The sequence below is a fragment of the Schistocerca americana genome, chromosome 7 (assembly GCF_021461395.2).
Source record: "Schistocerca americana isolate TAMUIC-IGC-003095 chromosome 7, iqSchAmer2.1, whole genome shotgun sequence".
NCBI lineage: Eukaryota > Metazoa > Arthropoda > Insecta > Orthoptera > Acrididae > Schistocerca > Schistocerca americana.
Window position 1 is genome coordinate 233407599 of NC_060125.1, and position 12294 is coordinate 233419892.

A 12294-nucleotide genomic window follows, 5' to 3' on the forward strand; every position below is an offset into this window, starting at 1 on the left:
CCATTCCAAAAACAGGCAAGACATAAATTCACGAAGCAGGTAAAACGCCAAGGGGAAGGATACTCCCCCCCAGGCCCTAAAAGAACACAAATGCGGCAACGAACACTACAGACACGAAGAGTACAGATGAACACCAGACAAAAGGAAACAGAAGAAAAGAAGATGGCCGGAGACTGGTTCACTGGCCACAAGAACAAAAAAAAGGGAAAGAGTCAACCATCCGACTACACACTAAAACCTGCAACCAAATATAAGAGACTCGAGGACAACAGACACAGAAAGGGAAAGGGGCAGGACCTCCCTAAAGGGAACCATAAAACGGACTACCACGGATAAAATTTAAAACGTCGTCAGCCATGGAGGCATCGTCGCATAAAACCAAAGGCAAAGTGCCCGGGAGATTAAAAGACTGCCGGAGGGTGTGCAGTAGGGGACACTCCAACAAAATGTGGGCGACTGTCAACTGGGACCCACACCGACACAGGGGGGGATCCTCCTGACGCAAAAGATGGCCGTGCGTCAGGTAGGTATGGCCGATGCGGAGCCGACACAGGATGACAAGAGTCCCTGCGAGAAGCCCGCAGGGAGGAGCGCCACACATCGGTCGTCTCCTTAACAGCCAGCAGTTTATTCGGGGATGTCATGCCACGCCACTCAGCAGTCCACATCCCAAGCACCTTACGGCGCAACACCAACTGCTGATCGCGAGCCGTGAGGCCGACCTCCAAAGCTGGGGCGTCGATCGCCCCTTTGGCCAGCCTGTCAACACGTTCGTTCCCCGGTATGCCAACGTGACCTGGCGTCCAAACAAAGACCACCGAACGACCAGAACGGGTAATGGCGGAAACAGACTCCTGAATAGAGGACACCAGAGGAGAAGAGGTATAGCAGCGATCGATGGCCTGGAGGCTGCTCAGGGAGTCACTGCAGATGACGATGGACGTATCTGAACAGGAACGCATATGCTCAAGAGCGCAGTATGGCCACCAGCTCTGCAGTAAAAATACTGCAGCCAGCCGGCAAGGAGCGCTGTTCAACATGGGCAGCGTGAGCAAAACCGTAGGCAGTGCGACCATCAACCAGGGAACCATCAGTGTAGACAGTCTCACAGGCCGAAAATGAGGCGAGGAGCGCAAGAAAACGGCGACGGAGGGCCACAGGCGGAACCGAGTCCTTGGGTCCCTGTGCCAATTCCAGACAGACGGACGGCCGGGGCAAACACCAGGGAGGTGTAGGTGCACGGACCCGGAAGGGAGGCAGAAGAGGGAATGACCCCGGTCCGACAGCAGGGACTGGACACGGACAGCTATGGAAAGCCCAGACCTAGGTCGCCTTTCGGGCAGATGGAGGACCGTGGCAGGGAAGAGCAGGCGATGATTGGGATGGCCAGGCGAGCAATGCACGTGGACAGCATAGTCGGCGAGCAGTCGATGGCGGCGAATCCGCAGTAGACTATCCACGGGGCTCGTACGAAAAGCGCCAGTTGCAAGCCGAACCCCATACTGGAGTATGAGGTCTAACAACGTCAACACGGAGGGTGATGCAGACCCATAGGCCAGACTCCCATAATCAAGCCTGGACTGCACAAGGCCCCTGTACAATCGCAACAGCGTGCAGCGATCCGCACCCCAAGATGTGTGGCTCAGGCAGCGGAGGGCATTGAGGTGCCGCCAGCACTTTTGCTTCAGCTGAGTAATATGAGGAACCCATGTGAGCCGGGCATCAAAGACGAGTCCTAAGAAGCGGCATGTGTCCACCTCTTCAAGCAGGTGGCCGTTGAGGTAAAGTTCAGGATGAGGGTGGACTGTCCGACACCTGCAGAAGTGCATAACTCGAGTCTTGGCTGCAGAGAACTGAAAACCATGAGTCAGAGCCCATGATGCTGCCTTGCAAACGGCTACTTGCAGCCTGCGTTCAGCGACTCCCGTAGTCGTGGAGCTAAAGGAGATGCAGAAGTCGTCGGCATACAAAGAAGGAGACACCGACGACCCCACGGCTGCAGCCAGACCATTAATGGCCACTAGAAATAAGGAGACGCTCAACACCGAGCCCTGCGCGACCCCATTTTCCTGTGTATAAGAGGAACTAGAGGTGGCACCGACTTGCACCTGGAAAGAGCGGCGCAATAGAAAGGTTTGAAGAAAAGCCGGGAGCCGACCACGAAGACCCCACTCATGCAACGTACCAAGGATGTGATGCCTCCATGTGGTGTCATACGCCTTCCGCAGGTCAAAAAATACAGCAACGAGATGCTGACGTCGGGCAAAGGCCGTATGGATAGCAGATTCCAGCCGCACCATATTGTCCGCTGCAGACCGTCCCCGACGGAAGCCACCCTGCGATGGAGCGAGGAGACCGCGCGACTCAAGGACCCAACACAAACGCCGCCCCACCATATGTTCGAGCAATTTGCACAAAACGTTGGTGAGGGTAATGGGACGATAGCTGTCCACCGCCAGTGGGTGCGCACCGGGCTTCAAGATGGGGACAATAAGACCCTCTCGCCATTGCGACAGGAACACGCCCTCGCTCCAAATGCGGTTAAAAATGATGAGGATGTGTCTCTGGCAGTCCCTGGAGAGATGCTTCAGCATCTGCGCGTGGATGCAGTCTGGTCCTGGTGCTGTATCAGGGCAATCGGCGAGGGCAGCGAGGAATTCCCTCTCGCTAAAGGAGCATTGTATTTTTCAGAACGACGCGTGTGGAATGATAACGGCGTCTGCTCGGCTCGCTCCTTTAGAGAGCGAAAGGCGGGGGGATAAGTTGCAGTCACAGAGCTCTTAGCAAAGTGCGCAGCAAGGCGTTCAGCAATGGCAGCAGTGTCCGTGCAGACAGTGCCGTCCAAGGAGATCCCAGGGACACCCATAGGGGTCTGGTATCCATAAATCCGCCGGATCCGGGACCACACGAGTGAGGGGGAGACACGGGAGCCCAAGGATGAGACATACCTCTCCCAGCACTCCTGCTTATGCCGTGCAATAAGACGACGGGCCAAGGCACGGAGCCTCTTACAGGTGATGAGGGTCTCTAGAGACGGGTGCCGCCTATGACGCTGGAGGGCCCGCCTACGGTCGCGAATAGCCTCAGCAATCTCCGGCGACCACCAGGGTACAGCCTTCCTCCGAGGGAGCGGGGGATGGCAGCCTCTGCCGCCGAAATGATTGACGTGGTTAAGACACGGACCACCTCGTCAATGTCACCCTGTGGGGGAGACTCGATGGTTGCAGCGGAAGTAAAAGCCGGCCAGTCAGCCCTGTGGAGGGCCCAGCAGGGCAGGCGCCCAGAAGAATGACACTGGGGCAGTGACAAATAGATGGGAAAATGGTCACTACCACACAGGTTAGGATGCACTCTCCACTGGAGGGATGGGACAAGTCCGGGGCTGCAAAGAGAGAGATCGATGGCCGAGAACGAGCCATGGGCCACACTGAAATGCGTGTGAGCACTGGTGTTCAAGAGGCTAAGGTCGAGCTGAGCCAACAAATGCTCCACGGCACGACCGCACTCATCGGAGACAGTCCCACCCCATAAAGGGTTGTGGGCATTGAAATCGCCCAGTACCAAGAAAGGTGGCGGCAATTGGGCCAGCAGCGCAGCCAGCTCATGCTGCTCGACATCACCATCCAGTGGAAGGTAAAGACTGCAGACGGTAATAGCCTGTGGCGTCTACACCCTAACAGCGACAGCCTCTAAAGCCGTTTGTAGAGGGACAGACTCGCTGTGAAGAGAGTTAAGGACATAGGTGCAGACGCCACCAGACACCATTGCATACGCTGCTCGGTTCTTATAATAACCCCGACAGCCATGGAGGGCGGGGGTTCGAATTGCTGGAAACCAAGTTTCCTGCAGAGCAATGCAGAGAAAAGGATGAAGGCTGATAAGGTGTCGGAGCTCAGCTAGATGGTGAAAGAAACCGCCGCAGTTCCACTGGAGGATGTTATTGGCCATGTCTGAGAGAGGCGTGACGGGACTTGGAAGGCAGATTATGCCGCTGGGTCACCTGCTGCCTCCAATTGAGCACCGGTGCTAGCGCTATACGTGGCGTCTGAGGGACCGGCGAGATCAAGGTCCTCAGCGGACGCCAAAATCTCCACCTCGTCCTCAGACGCAGAGCTTGTAGGAAGCGGTGGGACGGGTGCCACCGCAATGTCGGTATTCTTGGGGACTTTCTTCTGCTTCTGTTTCTCGCATTGTGCCTTCGGTGGTTCAGGTTTGGAGGGCTTCACAGGGTCAGTCTCAGGGACGGACGACGACCGTGAGGCCCTACGACCAGGGACTGGTGGTTGTTTGAGCCACTTGCGGGTGTCTGCTGTGCCGCTGGTCGGAACTTGCGAAGGGAGGTCCCCAAGGGACCCCTTCCTTGCGAGAGTAGCCAAAGAAGTCTTACGCTTCTCCGGCTGGGAAGGGGGAACTGATGTTGGGGGGGTGTTGCTCCTGAAGTAGATGGAGCAGGAACAACAGGTTGTGAAGTGCCCCCCACAAGCAAGGGGGCCGGTGGATGCTGACCGATCTTAGAGCCGATTCGTGATGATGGGAGAACGGTCGTTGCAGCAGCGGCGTAGGTTGACGTCATTGCCACAGGATGGAGCTGCTCGTATTTCCGTCTAGCCTCGGGGTAGGTCAGGCGGTCCAGGGTCTTATATTCCATGATCTTCCTTTCTTTCTGGAATATCCTACAGTCCGGCGAGCAGGGGGAATGGTGTTCTCCGCAGTTAACACAGATAGGAGGCGGGGCACATGGAGTATCAGGATGCGGAGGACGTCCACAATCCCGACACGTGATACTGGAAGTACAGCGAGATGATATGTGCCCGAACTTCCAGCACATAAAACACCGCATCGGAGGAGGGATATATGGCTTCACATCACAACGGTAAACCATCACCTTAACCCTTTCGGGTAAGACATCACCCTCAAAGGCCAAGATGAAGGCACCGGTGGCTACCTGATTATCCCTCGGACCCCGATGGACGTGCCGGACGAAGTGAACACCTCGTCGTTCTAGGTTGGCATGTAGTTCATCGTCGGACTGCAGAAGAAGATCGCTGTGGAATATAATACCCTGGACCATGTTTAAACTGTTATGGGGAGTGATGGTGACGGAAACATCCCCCAACTTGTCATAAGTGAGCAACCTCTGTGACTGGGCAGAGGATGCTGTTTTGATGAGAACCGACCCAGAGCGCATTTTGGACAAGCCCTCCACCTCCCCGAACTTGTCCTCTAAATGCTCCACAAAAAACTGAGGCTTGGTTTGCATAAAAGATTCACCATCGACCCGCGTACAGACAAAGTACTGGGGTGAATAATCTCCACTGCTGTCTTTAGCCATGCGTTCCTCCCACGGAGTGGCCAGGGAGGGAAATGATCTTGGATTGAATTGCTTGCCGTTGAGGTTAGACCTCGATCACTTAGAGACTGCTGGTGGAGGCCCACCAGCGAGAGATGATGTACCACGCTTCACTGCGGGTCATCCGCCCTGATGCCACCCACTCCGACCAGGGGCTCTCCCCACGGGCACCACCCAGCCACAGCAAAGACCACCTGGCAGGATGGCCCTTGCTGGGAGTCCCGATGCCCCAGAGGGGTAGGCATCTACTCCTCGGCATACGTGGGGAGGTAGCAGCTCAGGCATCAGCAGTGCGATCCCTGTGTAGTCATGGGGCTACCACCAAGAGGGTACATGACAACCCACCACAACGGACTGGCTACCGTGCTGGATGTCGGGTGTCGAATATCCATATGTGCCAGGAGGGCAAAGATGGAAGTTCATAATAGAGGGCATGTATGCTGCCCGGAACACACAGCAGCTGATGTGGCTGGAAGCACGGTGTAAGGCCAACTCCATGACAATATTGGGTGTGCCAGATCTTAGGGCAAGATGGATATATAATACACCACGTAAGGCGTCCTTCCCCAAATGGTACGCACTAACAGAAAATTTTGAAAGGTAGTGGTCAAACCCCTTAGGGGACCATCACATTAAGGCCGAAATGTTTGAGACTCCTTTCAGTCGCCTCTTACGACAGGCAGGAATACTGCGGGCCTATTCTTACCCCCGAACCCGCAGGGGGGGTGGCGATTGATGTCTTTTTGACAAAATTGGTGGTTTTACTGAAACAAAAGCAACAAATCTGCAGAAAATGATATACTTCAGCAATGTGTCTGTAGCCCAGTACAAGAATTTCAAGATTTTCACCAATCTGTTGCCACCTCAAAGATTTTGGCATAAATAATGAGTGGAACTGTTTTGCAACACGTCACTGCATGTCCGCACATGGTGGAATTGGAGGCACTGTAAAATGATTGGTTGCATGAGCTAGTCTACAGTGCGGAAAAGAAAACCAAATGCTGATACCCTAGGATTTACACACATTCTCCGCGGAAAACTGGAATCAAATTGAATTATTTTTTGCTGAGAAGACATGTTGCACACAAGTTTAATAATGGCTGGTAAACTGGTAATGTTGGTGAAATCTCATTTGAGGAGAACGGCGTACTTACAAATTTCATGCACTGTTGTGGCCCTTTGAGACTGTTTCACTGGCCATTTTGAAAAGATACATGCCCAAAGCCTGACAAACACATTATTATAAATCTACCAGTGCCAGCTAATGTCAGCAATACAGTGTCAGCACCAGTTATTACTAAAGTTGATGAACACTTTAAATAATCACTGTACTAATGCTGTTTTTTCATCAATGTCAGTATGTCAGCATGAGCACCGTAAAGTACCCAAGTGTGAGGCTTCAGAAACTCTTCTAAATTCCTCAAAGGCTTGGGAATCTGTTTGACAAACCCATACAAGGCTTGAGAACTTTTATTAAGCAACCTACAAACAGCTTGTGAACCTGGGAAAAAGTCCCACATACAAATATAACTGGTCTTGTCTGGCTATCCCTTTGGTGAGACATCAAAGATGCTTCAATGACATGTACATTCATTGATCTTGCAGATAATTCTGCATGCTACATGAAAACATATACGCATCAACAACACTTCACACAAATAAAAGAATTTTCAGTAGTACAACAAGAGTTACTAAGCCAAACACAGGAAATATGTCTTACTGAAAATTCCCAAATATGCTTTCATCACAAAGCAATACTTTTGAACAAGTACAAATTTCGGGTCGACAGAAGCGTCCGATCCAACGCGTCGGCTTTGACGCGTGACGTAAGGGTGTTGTCGTGTGTGACGTCATGACGGCGCGTAGTTTGGTTTGAGTGTGGCTGTCTCCAGTTCTGTTTTATCTTATTTTATTTACTTTTCTGATCTGTTCGTTCTATCTCGTGAGATTTTTTTTTTAAATTTAAAAACACTTATTACTTATTTTAATTATCTGTTTCCTCGAATTTCTGTTTTAGTCTATTATATTTATCTTTCTGATCTGTTCGTTCTATCCTGTGAGATTTTTTTTTTTTTAAGACAAAAAACACTAATCAGCTACTGAAGCATCTTTATCTTCTATGGGTTGCAGGGGTTACGACCCCTGGGGAGGTGGGTGGGTATTCATGCATGGCTGTCTTCACTTACACGTTGTAGCTACGCAAGGCGTCTAAATTTGTTTATATTTAGTTTGCCCCCCACCCAAAACACCCCATTTCCCGCGCTTGTCCCGTTAGTGTCATTAGGCTTCTTGTGGAAAGTGTGTGTGTTTGTTTTTGTTTCCACCATATTTGTGACGTCATGGGTCAAAGCAGACGGGTGGGATCGGACACTTCCGTATTTCCCAAATTTCTACTGGAATTCTGTTGTAAACATTCTGGTGCCAACTTCAACCCAGTCAGCAGATGAACCAGAGTTAGTATATCTAGCAGAATTACTCAATATAAGCCTAATGTTTTGGGGTCTCCCTTTTAAAGTATCAAAGAATATCACCAAGGGCTTCCAAAGGCATGGTAAAATGAAAAGTAAGTGAATCTTAAGAAGCAACTGTGAATAACATTGCTGTTGCTGGAGGCTTTGATCCAAAAGGTTTTCAAATACCTCTACAAGTTAGGCATGTCCTGAAAGTGAAGACTATAAGCAGCTTATAAAAGAACTGAAAGAGAAATTACAATTAAGGCAGCCTAAAAAATTGCAGATTCTGACAATAGTACCTCAAAGCTGGGTAATAAAAAGAGGTAACGTCAGAATCTGGTGTTTCAGAAAGGATGATCAAAAAAGCTAGAAAAGTTAAAGGCAGAAAATGGTGTATTGCTGACACTGCCAAATGACAACTGTGGCAAGAGGACTTCAATGCTATACAAGAAAGAGTAGCAACATTTTTCCAAAATACAGAATTTGGCCAAATCTGCCCAGGTGAAGGGACTTTGTTTCGATTAGAATAGATGGAAAGAAAATTGTGATAAAAAAATACCATCTGCTGAGTAATGTGAAAGAAATGTTTGCTGAATACTGACTTCAGCATGGACCTGAAATTGGATTTTCCAAATACTGTGAATTGAGGCCAAAATGGTGCATCACTGCAGATGCTGCACGAACCCACTGCTTATATTTACAATATACACTAAAATCTAAAATTGATGCCCAATTTAAAAAAAGTGCACAATTTGGAATCCACAAACTGAATAATCAATGGTGCAAAACTTGTCCACAAAAAGAACTTCTGCAACAGTTTTGAAGATAGCAATCTAGATGATACCACTGAGTTCAAACAGTGCATGCACACCAATGGATATACATTGGAAACCAAGCAGATGATCACTGAAGATTTTATTGAAGATGCTGATATCCAAAATTTTCAAGCTTTCCACTCACCATTGTATTGCAAAGTGCCAATGTAAGCCCACAGTGCATAAAGGAAAGCCTCAAGCCAACAGGACTGGTCATATTAATGGATTTTGCTGAAAATTGTTCATTCATCGTCCAAGATGCAGCTCAATGTTTTCACTGCACTAACATCCAAAGCAACTTGACACCCATTTGTTGTGTACTTTAGAAATAACTTGAGCATCAACACTACATTGTAAGTGACAGACACACTTTTTTAGTGAAGTTAATAGATCTAGCATCACCTAGGGGGAAAAAAATAATCATGCACATTTCCTACTTAAAGATGGGTCAGCAGCACAATACAAAAACCTAAAAATTTCCTGAAACTTTGCCACCATCAAAATTACTTTGGAATCTTAGCTGATTGGATTATTATTATTATTATGTGCTATACACCATGGAAAATCTTCATGTGATGGAGTTGGAGGAACAGTAAAGCCTTCAAAGACCAACTCAGGAGCAGATTTTGACAGCAACATCACTGCAATCCAGTTCATGTTTCTTTGGAAAGGAGAAACTGAAGCATTAAAAACTGAGCAGGGGGAAAGGTTCCTAAATGGCTGCACAGAACTGGTATCAAAAAGATAAATTGTTTTGTGGCAGATGTAGACCAAAGTCGAAGAACAGTTTCTTACAGAAATATGGCAGCATTACAACTAAGCCAATACATTGACTCTATTTAAAATGGAAAATTGTGGACTGGTAATGTCTCCAAAGTTTCAAATGATGAAAATAATGTATTAGTCAGGTTCACGCATTCCAATGGAACTGCACATTCATTCTACTGGCCAGCCAGACACGATATTTGTTGGATTCCAAACCAACACAATATTTCCGTCATTACAGTTCCATCAGCAACAAGACTGGCCTGACAATACAAGTGGCCAGACTCAACTGCAATTGCTATTATCAACACATTTCAGTAGGCTAACTGAATCAATGCAAACTGAAACACTATGATTTGTGTGCCATAAACAGTAAGACTGCAGTAGTTGCAAAGCCATCATGGACCAACGCAAGTTTGTGCAAATGTATATGTTTTTAACCTAATAAAAACAGAAGTTTGTTTGTTCTTAAACACAATGTTTCAAAAACAAAAATCTTTTTCTGATCAAACAATGTGAACTTTTTTTAAATAGTGCCAAGAAAAACGATTTGAGCAACCCCTTTGGAGATATGGCCTCTTGAAAGTGAGCCAAATTTTTTCACTAGTAAAATTCTTGAGTAGACCTTTAACTTTGATAGCCTAACTCAGTTATTATTTGAGCAATCAAGGTGCTACATCTAAAGTTTTCTGACATGCTACAGATGACTAAATAATCTGCTTTTGTAAGTTATTCTTTCAGTAGATACCAGCTGATAAAGTATACTACAAAATTGTTTTGACAAGATTTATGAGCCACCGTGATAGCACATTATGATAAATGTACCACAACTTGGGCTTCTGTTATACAACTACACTACTGAACTGAAAAAGTTCAAGAGAATCACTAAGTATCAGCATGACAGGTCCCTTAGATCATGAGCAATGATAAAATGAAGTTGATGAGTTACTCACTTAAGTCACGATGTCAAACAAGTAGGTTCCACATAAAGATCACTAGCGACCCAACCATACAGCTTATGGACTGTAATTTTTTAAGGGCCCATGCAAGTCCTGTATGTACATTCGGTAAAAATTTCATCCACAATTAAGATGGTTGGGTTAGGAGCTTAACTAAATGTAGGCTACCTGACATGAGATGACCTCACTGCAGTCTTTTTGCATCATTTAAATTACGAGCACAAGGCATTAAAATTTCTGGATTATATATGTGTAAATGTTTCTTGGTCTGTTAGCAAACTTAAGTAGCAAATCTGAACACTGGGGCCATTTCTAAAGATTAGATCAATTGACATGGAGCGTAGACTTCTGTACGTTATTACACAAAGCCCACACATCAACATACACAAAAAGATGGCCCTTAAAATTAATTAAGAAGACACGATATTTAAATCAGAAATGATATAAAAACTTCTACTAACCAAGATGATTTTTCATAAAATAAGGATCCTTATTGAGATCAATGGTCTCAAGGGCCAACTGACGAAGCCTTTCACGACGGTCACGATTACTTTCTGACCACGATGCTTGACCACCTCCTCCGGTCTTCCCACCGGGTCGGTTCTGGAAATCCATCTTCTATCTATCAATATTAAAACAAAAATTGGTTATGTCACATAATGACCACAACAGGAATAACTGTTAAGATAAGGCTTTCGAGGGGCGATGTTTCAAAGCAACAAAGTACATCTATGAATATTACAAGTATAATTTATCCTAAAAGTATGAGCGAAACCGCCTTCCAAGTTATTACGAAAGGGTTTGACATTACTAAACACGGATATAAAAAAAGAAGCCTGTAAAATTTATCTATGTAATAATAGCAACTTTCAGGTAATTGCTACTTTAAAACTGTTACAAAAAGTTAGAAGGACTAACTGTCTGATTCGAACTTCTGTAAAATAAACACAGTGCATCAATATGCATCCATCTTCGGCACACAAACGAAAACAACAAAACAGAATTGCAGACGGTAGACACACAGAACCAAAGACACTACAACCAACTGTGATCAAAATATGTCTTTGAAACGAGCCAAGCCACCAAGGAAATTATAACCTCCTTGGAAGCCACAAAACCTACGTAAAGACGTGCGTTTATTTACATAACTCATGATATGTTCTGGTGTGTGCGATGGCACTTATTTATTTAGATCCCATAAATCCAACACAGCGAGACATTCACATGGATTTAGGACGTGTCACATTATTAAAAATTATACAGAACGAACACATAAAAAAAAACCTAGTACGAGGAGATATAGTTATAAGACAAAATACACATCAATAAGTACAGAAAAATTAAAACAAAGGTAGATCTTGATAATCATGGTAAAATGACGGCGTGTATATTATTACAAACTGTTGTATTACAAAGTGTTGTCCATGTTAATTAAAATAAAGGTAGATCTTGATAATCATGGTAAAATGACTGCGTGTATATTATTACAAACTGTTGTATTACAAAGTGTTGTTCATGTGACATTAAAGTGGAAAAAGGTAGTAGAGAATGTTCATTAACACATTAATGGTACCACACAAGTTGTTTACTGAAATTAAATTTTGGGACAATCTTGAGCGACTGTGGTAAACTGTGTAATGGTACTCATGCAGCAACGGAAATGTGCAGTGCCGGAATCGAACTAAATGTGTTACAGGAGCTTTGCTGTGACATAAATGCAGCTAGAAAATACGTAGAATTTCTGGAGAATTTAAAGCAGGTATTGAGGGATGCTCGTGAAAACAAAAACTATGAAATGGAAAGTGTGTAGAGCAGGCCTAGGCCTAAAAAACTACCGAACAATTTCTAGACGGTGAAAAGGCAAACTTTAATTATATTGATTACCATCTAACAGACGCTGGCGATATACGACAATATAGCAATAACATAGCCGCAAAAGGCAGTAATGGTAG

The 12294-nt window shown here is 46.3% G+C and overlaps 1 protein-coding gene across 1 annotated transcript in view; it reads right to left on the reverse strand.

Moving 5' to 3' along the window:
- Positions 1-11388, reverse strand: part of LOC124622134 (splicing factor 3A subunit 2) — a 42670-nt gene extending 31282 nt beyond the window's left edge. Inside the window, exons 1-2 of the mRNA XM_047147758.1 lie at positions 11261-11388; positions 10804-10964 (exon numbers count right to left, since the gene is read on the reverse strand). Coding sequence (XP_047003714.1) covers positions 10804-10957 — 154 coding nt within the window. The 5' untranslated portion in view covers positions 10958-10964; positions 11261-11388. The remainder of the gene's footprint in view (positions 1-10803; positions 10965-11260) is intronic.
- Between the last annotated feature and the right edge of the window lie 906 nt (positions 11389-12294).